At 55.6% G+C, this 16,983-nt stretch overlaps 1 protein-coding gene across 1 annotated transcript; it reads right to left on the bottom strand.

The window, feature by feature from the left end:
- Positions 1-745: 745 nt before the first annotated feature.
- On the bottom strand, positions 746-9,965 carry EDA2R (ectodysplasin A2 receptor). Its single transcript, XM_058032927.1, has 9 exons — positions 9,918-9,965; positions 5,235-5,337; positions 4,410-4,588; positions 3,571-3,656; positions 3,247-3,411; positions 2,632-2,778; positions 2,036-2,505; positions 1,756-1,804; positions 746-1,379 (listed from the first exon to the last, which is right to left on the bottom strand). The coding sequence occupies exons 2-9, from the start codon at positions 5,319-5,321 to the stop codon at positions 1,084-1,086; spliced, it is 1,479 nt and encodes a 492-aa protein (XP_057888910.1). The 5' UTR covers positions 5,322-5,337; positions 9,918-9,965; the 3' UTR covers positions 746-1,083.
- Between the last annotated feature and the right edge of the window lie 7,018 nt (positions 9,966-16,983).

Raw genomic sequence — 16,983 nt, 5'->3', positions numbered from 1 at the left:
CTCCCTTCCAGGGCCACCAGCACAGCCCCATGGCCAGGGCACACCGAGAACAGCCCAGCTGCCTGCAGCCCCCAGGCTCAGGCACAACACTGAAATCAGGGTGACAGCAAGGCCATGGCAAGTCATGACAAATCCCCCAGGGTGAAATACCGAGCAGAAGGGTGCTCCCCCTTCCCAGTAGCAGCTCCCAGGAATGAGAAATCAGGCCATTTTTAGGCAGGAAAAAAAAAAAAAAAAAAAGAAAAATGTTATTTTAAAAGAGGAGGAGCTTCCGGAGGAGCTCCTGCTGTGGCTGGCACAGGAATGTCACCGCTGCCTGTGACCACAGCCACAGCTTCAGCCTCAGCTGCCACCCATGGGGCACTGTCCCTGCCCCTGACACCCTGTGCCACCACAGGTGGTTTGTGAAGCCTTGGAGGCAATGGGCAGTGAACAGCCATGGGGCTGGGGTGAGCCAGCACCTGCCCATGGCCAACAGCCACAGCCCAACAGGGGCTTACATCAGCTCATCATGAGAGTCAGCCTGAAACTCGTGCCAGGATGCTACACTGCACCACAAAGGGGCACGAGAGGAAGGTGCCAGGGTGGCACAGAGGGACAAAGGATGGAGCCTGGCACATCAGCCATGGTCACGTCCTCTGCCAAGGAAGTCGCAGCACAGAGGAAGAGAAGCAACTGAAAAGTAAACTGAGAAAACAGCAACTGGCACCCAGAGGAAGGATGGGAAAGCTGGAATAGAAGGGAGGAGATGGCTGGGCTCATAGGAGGGCGTCACCCATGGACAGTGAGCCCCATGGCTGAGGAACCCCATGGCAACAGTGGGGCAGGACAGGGCTCACTGCAGAGCCAGAGCACCACAGTAACCAACAGGGAAGGGTGCCACAACTAGAGCAAAAACAGCCTCTGGAGGGGCCTGAGCAAGGAAAAGGCACAGCTGTGCTTCCCGAACCCCTGTGCAGAGACGCCCATCATGTCCATTCCACGACGCAAAAACCATCTCTGTGTCCTCCTGCCCGGGGAGGCTCTGTGCCTGCAGGCCACAGTTCCAGCAGTGCCTGGAGTCCCTGTGTCCCCGGGTGTCCCCTAGCGCTGGCGGTCGGGCGCGGGGCTCAGCGTGAAGTGGTCGCAGAGCAGCAGCAGGGCGTCGACGCGCTGGAGCCGCTGCAGCGCCCGCGCCAGCAGAGGGACGGTGACCACGGCTCCTGCAGAGGTGAAGTGTGCCACCAGCTGCTCAAAGCCCGAGATCCGCCCCAGCAGCTGCGGCATCAGCCCCAGCTCCAGAGCCACGTGGCTGAAGTTCTTCACTCCGTTCAAGGAAGGGTCCAACAGGAAGGCCAGAGACTGCACCAAGGAATGGGGCAGCTCTGCTATGGGGAGACCTGGGGACAGCAACACAGCAAAGGTGGGTGAGGACACATCCTAGGCAAATAGGAAAAGGGCAAAGAGAACAGCCTCCAGCCTCAGGCCCTGCTGAGCAGGTGAAAGGCCACCCTGCCAGGGCAGGGATCTCCTCCAACATCGCTTTTAGAGCGCAGCAACATGGAGCTGGCTCAGTCCTGGGGAAGCTGGTAACTGGTGACAGCTGGGCCACCTGACCACAGGCCACTCGAGGCAGCATCACAGAAAATATACCCTGTGGACCAAAGGCCACAAGTCAGGTGAGTTCCTGGTGGGCTTCTGGAGGAACTCCCTTCCAAAAACCTGCCTCTGATATGCCCGTACTTGGAGCCAAATGTGAGACTGAAGGTCACTTACCACTGGCCGTGCTGCTGATCTGAGTCACCAGGCTCTGGGCATCATCCACCTGGCAAGACAAAGACCCCAAGGTTGGTGGCAGTCCCCTGACAACAGCCAAGCCTGGCTCTGCTCCCAGGGCTCACACAGGGGCCCAGGGAATGGTGCTCCTTCTCCAGCCTCTCCACCCCATATTAACACAACTCAGTCCATATTCCTACCCCTATGTCAAGCCCTCTGTGCCTGAGCCCTTGGGCAACTGACAGCAGTTCTGAGGAGTGATAAGGCAGGAGGAACTCACCGGCTGCTCCCCAGGTGGGGTTTCAGCTGTGGGCAGGTGATGAGCCCTCTCCTGCACCCCAGCACTGCTCTCTGCTGGAATCCTCCTCCCAGCCCGGCCGGCAGTGTCCTCCAGCCGCTCAGCACCCACAAACTCCGCCTGGCTGGAGAACTTCTGCAGGTCCAGCTCAGTGCACTCCACGGGCGCGTGGGGCCACTTGTGCTGCATCTCGGAGGCGCAGGAGGAGAGGGGGGCCAGGGCCTCCACCGTGCCCTGCCTGGGGGCGGGGGGCGGCAGGACCCCCTCCAGGCAGTCCCCATGGCCCGAGGCCCGGATCAGGGGCTGGCTTTCCAGCAGGCTCCTGCCCAGCTGGGCCTTGGAGGCAGTGCTGGCTGCGATGGCTGGTGGCAAGTCCATCTCTGGCTGGAGAGAGGGGAGCTGGAGACCCACGGCTTCCCCATCAGAAATGAACTGCACTGCTTCCACAGGGCCTGGAACAGAAACCAGCACTCATCAGTGAAGCTCAGCATCCAGCTCCATCCTTCCTGCCTCAGGGCTTCTCATCCTGGAGCCCGGCACCACCCTCTCTTCCCCAGGGCAAGAACAAGAGCAGGTACCTTCTGCCTGCCTGTAGCAAGGGCTCAAATTCTTCACACCCAGGCAGCAGGGTCCAGACATCTGCTCCTCACAGAGGAACCTGCCAGGAGCTGCTGCAGTTGGGAACGTTGCTCGCTGGCCTGAGAAGTTCTGAGTCCTCAGGAAGACTTGGAGGAAAGAGGAGAAACAGCCTGAGCAAAGGCTTGGCTCGCTTCCCTAGCATGTGCTCAGCCCTGTGGTATGTCTGCCAGCGAGGAGCTGGAGCCCAGCAGCTCCCTGGCACGCTGCTGGATGCCATCCTGCCCCAACCCTGGCCACCACACCTACAGCCCTCCTCATTCTGCAGCAAAGAGCCACCCAAGCAGAAAAACCTCAGAGGGGAGGGCTGCCAGTTTTGACAGTGAAATGGCCTCCTCCTCCTCCTCCTCCTGATGGCCCTAAGAAGGAGGAAGGCTCCTCTGTCACTGAGCAGGTAAAGCACACACAGAGAGGCCCTGCAGGCATGAGAAGCAGGATGGGGTGTCTATTCTGTGTGAGCTGAGGAACAGCTGGGTCACTGTGCTGTGAATTCAGCAATGCTCTGCACAGCACGGGCACAGGTGAGTGGCACAGCAGGGAGGAGAGCACCAACTCACCTCTCTGGCACTGGCTTTTCCAGAATCGCTTGCAGTAGATGATGGAAAGTGCCAGAAGCACCAGGACGATGATGACCAGGGCACTGCTGGTCAGTGCAAGAAGGGCTGTGTCCTGTGGTGGTACAGTAGGGACAGCGACCTTCACCAGGTTTGTTCTGGAGCGACCTGCAAACATCCACACAGCATTGGAGCCAAACTCCGAGGCTTGGACCACCCTTCCCTGCCCATCCCTCACCCCATGCCTGGCTGTGCCTCCTCCAGCGGGGCTGTGGCTCCCCTGTGCCCACGTCACCTGCCCTGAGCCCAGCAGGGTGGGACACCTACACTGTGGCTCGGAGGACGGCGTCTGCTTGGTGCAGGGGATGCACTCCCACTCCAGCTGCCCGCTGATCCGCGCCTTCCTGTAGAACCTGGAACACAGCACACGGCTCAGCTCAGCCTGGTAACCCGTGTGTTACACCACCCTGCTGTGCAGCCAGCTGTGCCACCCACCCCACAGCACAGGGGACAGCTATCCTGCACCCCACAGCACAGGGGACAGCTATCCTGCACCCCTGCCTGGCTGGCAACAGGAGCAACAGGGCTCTCATCGCTGGCTGGAGCCACACCACACCTACTAGCTCATGTCTAGACATTTGTCAAGAAGCAACATCTTTCCAAGAGCCCTCCCTCCCCAGCATGTCTGCTGAACTGGATTTTAATGGTTAATAGCTCCCTACAGGGCTGGGAACACCCCAGCTATGGCTCTGTCTGAGAAGAGACTCTACACTGGAGCTGGCCAGCAGTGTCTGCAGCACAGGCTGTCTGTATGCAGCCATTTCATTTCAGTAACCCCTTAAACCCCCTCTTTGGGGACTACTAACCATAGTGGTCTACAACACTTCACCTTCCAGAGCTCAGCCACCCCGGTGTCTACAGAACAATGAGAGTCTGGAAGTTTTCTTTCACGGCTCATTTATGTGAACCTTCAGGTTTCCTTCTCTGGAGCTACAACAGGACCCTCCAGAGGGGTCTGACTTCCACACCATTAGCAGCGTCCTCACAGAGACACCACTGGGTCACCAGGCTCCTCTTGGGTGCCATGTGGGACCCTGGGTGGCCCCCTGTGCCCAGCCCCTCCCTGCCTGCCCCAGGTGTGGCTGTGCTGGCCCAGCCCTGCTCACCCCGGCAGGCACTCCCCGCAGACAGCGTCGGCCGTGGCTGTGCAGTTGGATTTCTGCACGCGGTTGATGAGGGCACAGGACAGGCAGGGCTTGCAGCCGTGGTGTCCCCAGCGGTCCTTGAACTTCCTGGGAGGGCAGGCCACGCACTGCGCGTCCCCGCCGCTGCCATCGCCGCAGTCCTGCAAGGGGACAGGGTGGGGACATGAGGTGAGGGGCCACCATGGGCTCCAAATGGTGCTGAGTGTCCCTTCTTTGGGGGCTGAGGGCCACCGTTCACGTGGGGTCCTCAGAACCCAGCTGAGAGCAGCCACCACCAGCGCAGCTCGCAGGAGACACTAAGGGACCCTGTCTGCTCCCAGCTGGGGCCCATCCGTGTGCTCTGGGTGTTGGAAAGCACCAGCAGCACCACCAGGTGAACCCTGCTGCTTCCCACCAATCAAACCTCCCACCAACCCAAACCTTCCACCACTGAGACCCCCTGGACCCCCTGGAGCAGTGTCCTGCTGGCACCCACCCAGATGCAGCCCAGCCACGCAGTGTGACTTTGCTCAGGGCTATAGCCCAAACGAAATTTAGACTTCCACCAGCAAAAAAGGAAATCAGGTTGTTCCTTGTGCTGCCTTAAATCCCTCATCACCTCCTGCTTCCACTGTCTCACCTTTCCACCAGGGTAAGTGAAACAAGCCACCATCCCATCCTGCCAAGTCTCAGCTCTTCCCAACATGCTGGGACCTAAGATCACCTTTCTGAAGGGAGGCTGGCAGAGGATTAACCCAGCTGTGCCACCCATGATCATCTCTGCTCCTTACAGAGAAGTCAATTTACCTTGGAAAGCTCCTGCCCGGGCATGCACTTCCTGCAGGGGACACATTTCTTCTGGTCATCCAGGTACTCGCTCTCTTGGCAGGCCATTGTGCTGAGAGGGGAGCTTGGGGATGAGAGGAAGAGAAGGCAGAGGGATCAAAACCAGCCCTAACACATTTGGGATGAGCAGTGTGCCCATCTCTGGGTAGACATCTCCACCTGGCCAGGACAGCAGCCAGCACTGCTGAGCACTGTGGGTGGGACTTGGGCAGGAGGGAACTCCTGCTCCTTCCACATGGCTCCATCAGCCCCAGGCTGGTCATGGGCTGCCCCATTCTGCTGCCATCTCACAGCCTCACAATGCAGCAAATGAAATTTCAGTCATAGCACTGAAGTGTGACCACGAACTTCTCGGGTCACCAGTGCATTCTGCCAGCCCCAGCTGTGGCTCTGGGTACCAGAGACAATCAGGAGACAGCCTGGCCCCAGCAAAGGCTCAGTCAAGAAAAAAAAAGCCTGGAGCTGTGCAGTCTCTCAGGCTCTTGCTCCATGCACATTTCATCTCTGCATGGTGTCACTCACAGCAAACAGAACAAGCTCCCACCTCCCTCTGAAACAACTCCAGAGCCTTCCCCAGGTGCATGAATAGCTCAGCAGAAGGCAACACCAGAACCAGCCCAGGACCAGCATCTCAATCAGAGCAAGCAGTTCAGACTGACGCTGCAAATCTGAGCAATTTATGTGGAGTTTTGGGGCTGCCTGATTATTTCTGCAGATTCTAGATGGGTGCTTCCCATGACGACAGACAGGGAATAAAATCCATTTTCACTATACCAATCTCCACTTTGCTTTTCCTATTACCTCGTGCAGAAAATCAGGAGAGAAACTGTTCAACCTGCCTTGGGAGCAAGTTCTCAACACCCATCAGGAATAGTGAACACATTTTGGAGGACACCAGCCTGGACTGCCTGGAGAACCAGAGCTGTCCTCTGGGAGGGAAGCTTGGCCAGATGTCTGGCTCTTGCAGCAGAGGGGGGATCATCTACAGAGCCCCCACACCTCCTGCCACAGCTCCTTCCCCTCCCACAGCAGCATTCCTCTGCAGGCTTTTTCTGCCTAATCCCACCACTCCCTTGCCAGTGCCTTTTGGAAGAGGACACTTGGCTGGGCTCCCCCGGCTCTGGAGGGCCGAGATTCATGGGAGATGAGGTCTGCCCAGACGAGCACAGAGCATGAGTCACGCTCCCTCCTGCTCACAGCACATGGGCTGATGCAGGATCAGCAGCCAAGCCCATGGGGACAGGCCAGCAGGGGCTCAAGGGACTCGGGAGGGGCACGGGCACAGCTTGTAACTGGCATAAAGGTCCTGACACCACTGAATAAAAGAAGATTTGTCACCATCTCAGAAGGTGGTGATCCCAGTGTCTCTGTCTCAAGCACAGGACTGGGTGTCAGGGTTCAGCTACAGGTTGAGTGCAGGGGGGGAAATAAAAAGCAGGGAACCAGGTCCCAGATGAATGACACACAGCTCCTCTGGGGGCTGGCACACTGGGCAGGTGCCACCCAGCTGATCCAGGAGCCCAGCATGCCACAGGATGGGCGTTTGGGTCAGGCTTTTGCTCCTAATAACAGCACAAGATGAATGAAACAGGATTGCAGGCAACAGGAAAGGAACCCAGACACCAGAGTAGGGAGAGCAAGGGGCTGATTTTTACCTGCCCTCTAAAGTGCTGTAATGCAAGGAAAAGAACACTAGTAGAAAAAAAAAATCAACAAAACAAACAAACAAAAAACCCAAAACAACAACAACAAAAAAAACCCAAAACAACAACAACAAAAAAAAATCCAAAAAAACCCAAACCCAAACCATCAGGGTTTTTGGTGAAACTGTCCTGTGAACACAACTTTGCCACTTTTCCTCATATATTTACAGAATTTTCCAGCCTTTCAAAGGGCCTGCAGCTGAGACAATGCCCTCAAAGCCCCCTCCCCACAAGAACCCGGTTTAAAGCAGTTTGCCAAATACAGAAAGTTACACAGGCCAAAGGAATCCTGTGTCAGGGCTGCTCCAAGCACAAGGAGCTCTGCCAGGATGATGGAATCACTCAAGATGGGGCAGACAGCCATACCCAGCGTGCCAGCAGGATGCTGGGCACAGGGCAGCTCTGCTGCTGCTCAAGTGTGACAATACAGGGCACCAACACTTGGTTGAGTATCAGGCATGAAATTCAAAGCTGGGGGATCTTTGTAATTCTTATTTCAATACCACCAGACCCAAGGCATTTGATTTGTACATGGAGGACACATCTAAACCACCTGGTGCTGCTCTGGTATGGCAGCAACCATAGATCACCTAATGTTTGACTGAAACAACTGGAAAAGCCAAGGAAAAGCCAAAACTAACAACTCTTTGGGAGCCACATAGAGTCTCCCTGACACTTCCAGGGCTGCACATTTTATCTGTCACAGGAGAATATAAAGGTGACACAGTAACAATGAGTATTCATGGAGCACAGTATCGATGTACTCAGAGGTTGAGGGGAAGAAGAACCTCCTGCCATCAGACCCAAATGTACGAGATCCAGCTTGAAAACATCTCTAATTTGTTAAAGAACTCTTTTATTGCCTTAAAGAGACATCCTGCCTGAGCAGGAGAGCAGAATGGGCTCCCCACTGCATCAGCCCTTAAGATACCAAAGCCATGAGCTGCTGAATGAGTTTCACTGCATGAGATGAAATGGTTCCAGCAGAGCCACAGCATGAGCTGCAGTTCATTCACCCTGTGACAGCACCACTGCTCAGCCATTGTCTTTTCTCTGTGAAAGTGTAATTTTCAAAAAAAAATTAGACTGTATTGGAATCCAATCTATTTCTTTTGTGTGCAGCTAAAGGATTATGGGAGGAAAACAAGGGTGAGGAAAATAATAAATGAGAAGGTACAAAATGAAAGCAATCAGTGAAACCTTCAGTGCTGCTGATTCTCCCCATGTGCCCAGCAGGGGCTGGGGCAGGGGGGCTGCAGGGATGCAGGCAGGACAGGAGGAGATGGGGTGGGGCTGCTTCCCGTCTCAGCCACAGATCCTGTCCCCTACAGCCATGGGGCTCTGCTTGTCTGGGACAGGAGGTGCCCAGACCCACCTCAGGGGCTCAGACACCCACCCAGCAGTGGCTCTTCCACATCACCACGTGAGCCGGAACACCCATTACAGGAGATTTCTGCTCTGCTGCAGGACTGACTGGCACAGTCAGGCAGCACCATGCCTCGGGATGAGACACTTGTACACACTGGAACCTAAGAACAAAGAGCTGAAATCCTAAATAAGAGCAGCAAGTGAAAAGCAGGGGGAAAAAATGCTCTCTGGAAAATATGAGTGCATGCCTCACGGCTGGCCACAGTCAGCTCCAGTCTCCTGCTCAGCCATTCCCTCACTCTGGTCCAGGCAGGGTCTCCTCATCTCCTTGTGATAAAAACAGTGCTGGGAGAGCCTCTACAGCAGTGGGACTCCTCTGGGAAAAGGGTGTCTCACAGAAGAAAAAAAAGTGGAATTTGAGGCTTTCCACGTGGCCGGGAAATCAGCAGGTTTCCCAAACTGGAGATTCTACACACACTCAACTGCCCACTAATAGTTTTGTCTGGAGTGGCTGGGGACCTGTGTTTGCTTTAAGTGAAAGCACCGTGCCTGGGGTGGGGAGGAAGTGCTGCGGGCTGCTCTCACCCCTCTTTAGCGCACAGCAGGAGTCCCCAGGGCACAATGCCCACTTCCCAGTGATTTCTGCCAAGTTAGGGCTGCCCACCTTGGGAACCTACACGCTGCCTTACCAGGTATCTCAAGTAACACCTCCAAGCTCCTATCAATTTGCATAAAACTTTGGATTTCCATCTGGTTTTTGCTCCTCATGTAATTCTTAGTAACTTTCACTATCTTTCGGCAATAATCAGAAAACCACTGTAGCCATAAGAGCTCTCGGCGACCACTGAGTCCAACTGTGCCCCCAGCACTAACCCACGTCCCCAAGTGCCACATCCCCGCGTCCATGCGATCTCCCCAAACGATGACTTCACCCCTCCCTGTGGCGGGACATGAAATTTCTTTGGGGAAAAACTTGCGCCTAATACACGACCTAAACCTCCCGACCCCCGTGTCTGGCAGCTGCTCCTGTCTGGAAAACCAGCCGAGGCGAGACGGGACGGCGGCGGGGGCAGCGCGCTGCGCCCACGCTGGTGCCGGCGGTGGGCGCGGCCCGGCCCGGCCCGGCCCGGCTCGGCTCGGCTCAGCCCGGCTCGCCCACCGCCCCCGCAGCCCGGCCAGACCCCGCCGGCGCCCCCCGCCGCCCGCTCGGGTTTGGCGGCAGCGCGCCGGGATTTGCCCGGGCACGTCCCGGCCAGGGGCTCCGCCGCGGCACGGCCGCCCCGCATCGCCCGCCCCGCATCGCCCGGGACCCGGCGCTGGGCTCCGCATCTCCCGCTGCGCGCACCCCTCGGGCCGGTGCCGCCCGGCCCGGTACCGCCGGCGTTCAGCGGTGAGCACGGAACCGGCTGCAGCCCACGTGTACCGCTGCCGCTGCCCCGCCGGGAGCGGAACCCGCCGCAGGTCCCGCCGGTCCCACCGACCCGCAACCGCCCCCGCCCGGCGCTGACACCGGCACCGGGGACGGTCCGGACCGCCGAGCGGGCGGGCAGGTGCGCGATCCCCCGCGGGTTACCTGTCTCGGTGCTAGCAGCACGGCACGGCACGGACCGGGACCGGCGGGGCGGCGGGACCAGGAGAGACGACGCGGAGCCGGAGCCGGACCGGCACCGCACCGGCAGCAACTCGGCGGCCCCGCGTGGAGCGGAGCGGGTCGGAGCCCGTCCCGTCCCGGGCACCGGGAGTGCCCCCGCCCCGCCCCGCAGCTCCATTGGCGGCGGCGCCGCCGGGGCGGGGCCATGCCGGGAGCGGCGCCGGCGGGGGCGGCCGGGGAGCGGCACCGGCACCGGCACCGGCACGGGGGGAGTCTGGGCACAGCAGCGCCGGCGTGTCCTGCTGTCACCGGCCGGGGTGAGACACCAGAGACCGCCGGGCTTGCGGGACATTGTTCCTGAATACCCGGGGTTGTCCCGCGCCTCAGGTGCGGGCTGGAGGCTGAATGAGCCCCGAGCCGGCCGCGGGGGAACACCAGGAATGAATAAATTCCCGGGTTCCGAGTGCCACGCAGTGTGTGTACCCTGTGTAGGGTGGGCAGAGTGTGTGTATGGTTTGTGTGGGCAGCACACACCGGGCACGGCCAGCCCCAGGGCAGAGGGCTCTCCCAGGATCAGCATTCGCGTCCCCCAGCACTTGCCGTGACTCACCCGCGGTCTCTGGGTGCCTCTGGGGAGCCGCAGAGTTATCCCAGGAGTGCCGTGCAATGACCGACTCCACCACAGTGTGAACCAAACTGGTGTGTGGAACTGAACCTCCTTGCGCAGGGGCAGGCAAATCACCCAGTGACAGCCCTTGGTGCTCCCCATTCAGGGCGCTGTCCCCGAACTGCTGCCCCTCAGTCCTGACCCAGACCCAGGACAGGACCCTGATGCCTTCCCGCTGCCTTCCCAGCCTCCGGGAGGGGCAGGATGGGCGCTCAGTGCTGCTCATTTCTGTGCCCTGGGCCGTACTGGTTGCTGTGGCAGCATGAATACCTGAACCGTATTTGAGTTCAAACCTGTTCTTTTGGGGAATGGTCCCCATTTCTCTCTCTTTCCTTTTTTCAAACCTCAGGCAATGCCATTCCAGGCAATGCCTTTTGAGAGCTCTCCTCATCTGCCCACTGTCACTGTGGAGCAGCTTCAGACTGTCAAGTAGGAATAACTGAAAGGATTTAATGAAATAACTGAAAGGATTTAATGAAACTCTGTTGAGCAGTCAACTTCACAAAATTATCATGGTTGGAAAAGGCCTTTAAGAACACCGAATCCAAAAGTTACCCCAGCATGCAGCGTGTTCAGCACTAAACAGTGCCCCCAGGTGCCACCCCTCACCTTTTGAACACCTCCAGGGAAGGGGATTCATCGCATCAGTGCCTTGAACAACCTGTGCCTGGCCACTTTTTTGGTGAAGTTTTCCTTCATATCCAACCTGAACCTCGCCTGGTGCAACTTGGGGCTGTTTCCTCTCACCCCGTTGCTGTTCCCTGGGAGCAGAGCCCAAACCCTCAGCTGTCCCCTCCTGTCAGGAGCTGTGCAGAGCCACAAGGTCCCCCCCGAGCCTCCTTTTCTCCAGGCTGAGCCCCCGCAGTGGGACCTGCGCTCCCTCTCCCTGTCCCCCCTTATCTGGTGGCATTTCTCACCCGGTGTTCCAGCCGGTCGCAGCGAGGGGAGCTCGGAGGAGCCGCTCGGGGCGGCGGGGATGATTTTTGGATGATTTTTGGATGATTTTTGGATGATTTTTGGATGATTTTTGGATGATTTCAGCGCTCGCACGGGAGGGCGGGCGGCTCCGCGGGGCCGCGCCTGATGCAATCGCCCCATTGCATCACCCGCGGCACGGGGGGGTCCGTGGGGCACGGGAACACCCGCGGGGGCTGTCACGGAGCGCGGCGCCGTCGGGAGGGGTCACCGCGGGATGGGCTCTGGGGGAACCCACGGCAGCAGGGAAGGACCGGCCGGCTCGGGGTGGGCACGGGCAGAGCGCCCGGAGCGGGCTGCTGGTGCCTGGCTGCGGGGCTGCGGTGCTTTGAGGCTAGTTAGTGGTGGTTTGTGGTGATTTGTGGTTAGTTAGTGGTGGTTTGTGGTGGTTTGTGGTTAGTTAGTGGTGGTTTGTGGTTGGTTAGTGGTGGTTAGTGGTTGGTTAGTGATAGTTTCTGGTGGTTTGTGGTGGCTAGTGGTAGTTTGTGATAGTTAGTGATAGTTTGCAGTGGTTTGTGGGGGCTTAGTGGTAGTTTGCGGTGGTTATTTGTTGGTTAGTGGTGGTTAGTGATAGTTTGTGGTGGTTTGTGTTTGGTTAGTGGTGGTTTGTGGTTGGTTAGTGGTAGTTTCTGGTGGTTTGTGGTGGCTAGTGGTAGTTTGTGATAGTTAGTGATAGTTTGCAGTGGTTTGTGGGGGCTTAGTGGTAGTTTGTGGTGGTTATTGGTTGGTTAGTGGTGGTTAGTGATAGTTTGTGGTGGTTAGTGGTGTTTTGTTGTGGTTTGTGGTTGGTTAGTGATAGTGATAGTTTCTGGTGGTTTGTGGTTAGTTAGTGGTGGTTAGTGGTTGGTTGGTGGTAGTTTGTGGTGGTTTGTGGTTAGTGAGTGGTGGTTAGTGGTTGGTGAGTTGTGGTTTGTGGTGGTTAGTGGTTGGTTAGTGATAGTTTGTGGTTAGTTAGTGGTAGTTAGTGGTTTGTGGTTGGTTAGTGGTAGTTAGTGATAGTTTGTGGTGGTTTGCCATTGGTAGCGGTAGTTAGTGATAGTTTGTGGTTGGTTAGTGGTGGTTTGTAGTTGTTTAGTGGTGGTTAGTGATAGTTTGTGGTGGTTTGTGTTTAGTTAGTGGTAGTATGTGGTGCTTAGTGGTTGGTTAGTGGTAGATAGTGGTTTGTGGTTGGTTAGTGGTAGTTAGTGGTTTGTGGTTGGTTAGTGGTAGTTAGTGATAGTTTGTGGTGGTTTGTGGTTAGTGGCTGGTCAGTGGTAGTTAGGTGTTTTGTGGTTCGTTAGTGGTAGTTTGTGGTGGTTAGTGAGTGGTTGGTTAGTGGTGGTCCTCACTGAGGTCCTGTGCAGCCACACTGCTCCAACCAGCCCAATCCCATCAGCTCTGTGTCTGAGACCAAACCAGGGAGTCCTGCCCAATCCCAGTTCCTGTCTGCTGGGCTGGATGTTCTGATGTGGATTATTTCCCAGCTCAATCAGCCCCTGGCAGCCAAGCCAGGAGAACATCTGGGAGGGCTGCTATTCCCAGGTGCAGGGATGGCTGTGTCAGGTGAGTGCTGCACAGCCTGCAGGTTCGGGTGTGCTTTGCAGGCTGAGGCCCTGGAGATGTGAGCCTCAGCTTACAGAACCGTGTTCTCAGGTGTCTGGTGCTGTGATCATCCGATACGCTCAGGGTCACGTTGTCTCCGTTCAGTTGTAACTGTGCTGCATAATTAACGGAATTAGTGCATTGAGAGTTAGAAAAACCAGGAATTCTGAAGCAGAGGCCAGTTTTACAGTTGTTTTTTTTTTTTTTTACACACTGGAGCATTCACAACACTAGAGGGCACCGAGACCAGGCAGGAATCAGCTGGGGAGGCGAAGCAGATTGTGAGCACGGACATACGGGCACACGGACACGTGGACACACGGACACACAAACACCCTCCATGGCACAGGAGGATCATCCCCTAACACACGGTGTGGTGCAGAAATCAGTCTCCCCCGAGTGCTTTTCCACAGCATCCTGCAGGCTGAATCCCGGGTGTTTCCGTGGGCGGGCAGGCACGGGCAGGACACGGGGCATCCCCGCAGGAGTGCGGGAAGGGACGGGCCAGCGCCGCTCCAGCGTTTTCCCAGAGGGGAATTGTTGTGGTTTTGCGCTGCCAGAGGAATGAAGAGCTCGGGATCTCTGTTGAGCAACTCGGCTGATACCGCTCGGGCTCTGCAGAGGCTGCTCCGGTCTGGTGTCAGCAGAGGGCACTGGGAGATCGCCGGGAGCCTGCCCGAGCCCAGGAGCATCAGCAGCTCCCCGAGCTTCGTGCACGAAGGTCACAGATCCAGTTGTGCCTTGTCCTTTCCTCTCCTTCTGCTGTTGCACCCAGTTTCACTCGTCCTCTCCCTTTCCTTTCCTTTCCTTTCCTTTCCTTTCCTTTCCTTTCCTTTCCTTTCCTTTCCTTTCCTTTCCTTTCCTTTCCTTTCCTTTCCTTTCCTTTCCTTTCCTTTCCTTTCCTTTCCTTTCCTTTCCTTTCCTTTCCTTTCCTTTCCTTTCCTTTCCTTTCCTTTCCTTTCCTTTCCTTTCCTTTCCTTTCCTTTCCTTTCCTTTCCTTTCCTTTCCTTTCCTTTCCTTTCCATTTCACTCACTGCCACTGAGTCCACCTGACTCTGAGGACAGATGCAGCTCCTGAGATGTGGTCAGCACACACACAATCCATCCAAAATTAATCCAGCCCTAAATGTGTGTGTACATCCTCTGCCAGACCTGCACCTGGGATCAGGAATTGGGCTGAAACCCAGCAATGCAGGAGCAAACTGCTGCGTGAAGTATGTCCTCAGGATTTAATGCAAATCGACTGTTCTCACCCACCTGGCAGCAGCTATGGCTGTGGCACAGCTATGGCATTATTGCACAACTAAATAACATTTCAGCCTTTGCCCAATGAATCTTGCAGAGATCTGTTTCAGGAGGGCAGCCACAGCATGAAGGCAGCTGCAATCAGGGTGATTTTTCAATGCACCATGATCTTTGTGCAATCTTTTGCTCTCACTTGTTCCCACAGCTTCATTCTGTGCAATCAATCATATTTTTGAATTGATTTTTCAATCTTACTTTCAAATCCTTGCAGGAGCTCCTTCTGTATGAGACACTGGGTGTCCAGGGGCCACAGGCATCACTTATCCCTGTTTTCCACCCAAAGCTGAGCTCTGACCTTGCAACCTAATGTTGACATATGGAAAGTAAGAAAAGCAAATTTTATTTTTTTTCCCCACTGAAAAATTTCTGATCAGAAAAAGCTGCTCATGGCACACACAGCATCTTGACCTGAAGGACACTTTCCACCCTGGTGTGAGAGGAATCCTGTAGTTAGTTACCTCCCACCTATCTCCATATTTATACCCTTCATTTACGGCTGGGTTATTGTTTGGTGGCCTTTTGTCTTTCCTTGGCAGTGACAATGACTTTTTCTGCCGTGTTATAAAGGAGCAGCCATGTCCATGAGCTGTTCCAGGTCATTTTCACAGCACGGTGATCACGGGCACAGGGCAGGCAGCTCCAGCACTGCCAGCCTGGGATGTGGGGCTGCAGAGGCAGAAACTGCTTAAAGAGGGGCCCAGGCCATCATTCCTCATGCTGCACACTGTGGAGAAAGCTGTCATTGTGTCAGTCTGCTCTGAAGGACCCAGTGCACTCACAGCTTCAAATATTTCTCTGCCCAGCTCTTGGAGTGCCCAGGAAAGTTGCTCAGAAATCCCAGCAATGCCACTCTTTGGTGTGTTTCTTCCTAGGCTCATTTTCTTCTGGAAGACAAAAGCAAATCAGATTTTTTTTCTTCCTTTCTGCCTCCAGCATCTTCATTGTCTGACTTTGATCTGAACACTTTGGACAGAAGTTTTCTTGCTTTGCTCTCCTCAGCTTTACCAAATCTGTTTTCTCCAGAGGGTGAGGTATGTCCATGGGTGAGCACAAGTCCAAAGACTCCCCAGAAGAGGGAGAATTGTGAGGCCCAGCTCAGCAGAGCCCTGTGGGCAGTGTGAGCAGCGTGAGGAGTGTCTGATGAGCCCACAGACCCCTCGTGCCTGGTTTGTTCCTCAGGCTGGAGAGTAGGACTGTCCACTTCTCCTTGTGCCACGCTGGGCCCTGCTGGTGCAGGAGGAGACAGGGGACAAAGCCATCACCTCATTCCTTATAGCCTGCTCTGCCCTTGACTCTCTTGATCTTTTTTTGAGGCAAGTAGCAAATAAAGCCACAGTGAAAACAAACTATCACAGATTTATGACTTGAGGTCATAAAAATCAGATCAGGTTCTTTTGTAGCTGCTCGCTCACTTGCAACATTCCTGGCTCCGGGGAGAAGGTAGAAGCAGGTAATAAACACAGAACTGCTCTGCTGATGGGTGACCCCCTCTGCTCTGGGGAGAGATCCCTGGTGCTGTCACTGCTGGCAGCAGGGGTGAGGTGGGCTGGGATGCCAGGAGCCAGCAGGGTGAGTGTCCCTTGCGTCTGGCTCAGCTTCAACTCCAGATTTCCCAGCTTGGTTTGAGCCTGGGCACTGAGTGGGTTCCAGCAGCGAATCCCTGTGTGATCCTGCCCTGGCAATGGACACTCCTGAGCCCTCTCTGTAAAACCCCATGGCAAGAGGAGCCAGCCCTGATCAGGCTCCTGTCCAAGGAGAGCATTCCCAGGTACCACAGTCTGCATTTTGAGTCAAGGAAAAGCAAACAGTCCTTTCTGGTCTGTCCCAGCTGCTACCCTAGCTAGTTTGGATTTCCACTGAATCACAGAACTATTTAGGCTGGAAAAGACCTTTAAGGTCATCAAGTTTAGCCATGACCCCAGTGCTCACACACACAGTGTTACCCTAGGTTGTGTGAGGGTTCAGTTCCAGCTGCCTTCTGCTGAGAGCAGGGAGGGTTGGATTTAAAAATAAGGTACTTCTGCAAAATAAGAAACCCAACAAAACAAGATTTCCTTCCTAGAAGACCTTTAGTGAAAATATCCTCTATCCTTTGCCCTGTCCTGCCTGCCACAGCAGCAAGAATGTGTGAAAGCAAAGGATGTTTTATTCATGGGAAAGGAGCAATTCCCTGTGTGTACAACCTGTAACTCCTCTCCATCACTCTGTGGAGTTTGACACTATGATTCCCCAGCTGTCACCATCACCTGCCATGAATTATGATCTCTCTCACATCACATTAAATATCACTCTTTCTTACATTCCCTTTCCACTACTGATTTTCTTGTAGGAAAAATCTCTTTGCTCAGAGGGAGGGTGTACCTGGATTGCCTGCAGGATGAACTGCTCTCTCTGTACAAGTGCCTTACTCTGACACCCATGGAGGTGTCCAACACACACTGCCCTTTCCCCTCAGGGGCAAGATGTGGCGAATGCCAGTGAATGTTTCCCCTTTGAATTTCTGTTCTTCAGCTGAGCAGA

The sequence above is a fragment of the Melospiza georgiana genome, chromosome 12 (assembly GCF_028018845.1).
Source record: "Melospiza georgiana isolate bMelGeo1 chromosome 12, bMelGeo1.pri, whole genome shotgun sequence".
NCBI classification, from domain to species: domain Eukaryota; kingdom Metazoa; phylum Chordata; class Aves; order Passeriformes; family Passerellidae; genus Melospiza; species Melospiza georgiana.
The sequence above is the reverse complement of the archived record's forward strand: the minus strand, read 5'-3'. Positions and strand labels throughout refer to the sequence as shown.

What these genes read in the sequence shown, in the direction of transcription:
- EDA2R (XM_058032927.1), bottom strand. Translation starts at nt 5,321, where the DNA reads ATGGCCTGCCAAGAGAGCGAGTACCTGGATGACCAGAAGAAATGTGTC. An exon ending in GCCGTCCTCCGAGCCACAGT is followed by an intron (nt 3,412 to 3,570) that starts GTAGGTGTCCCA and finishes GGATGTTTGCAG; the next exon opens with GTCGCTCCAGAACAAACCTG. An exon ending in CCCCACCTGGGGAGCAGCCG is followed by an intron (nt 1,805 to 2,035) that starts GTGAGTTCCTCC and finishes TTGTCTTGCCAG; the next exon opens with GTGGATGATGCCCAGAGCCT.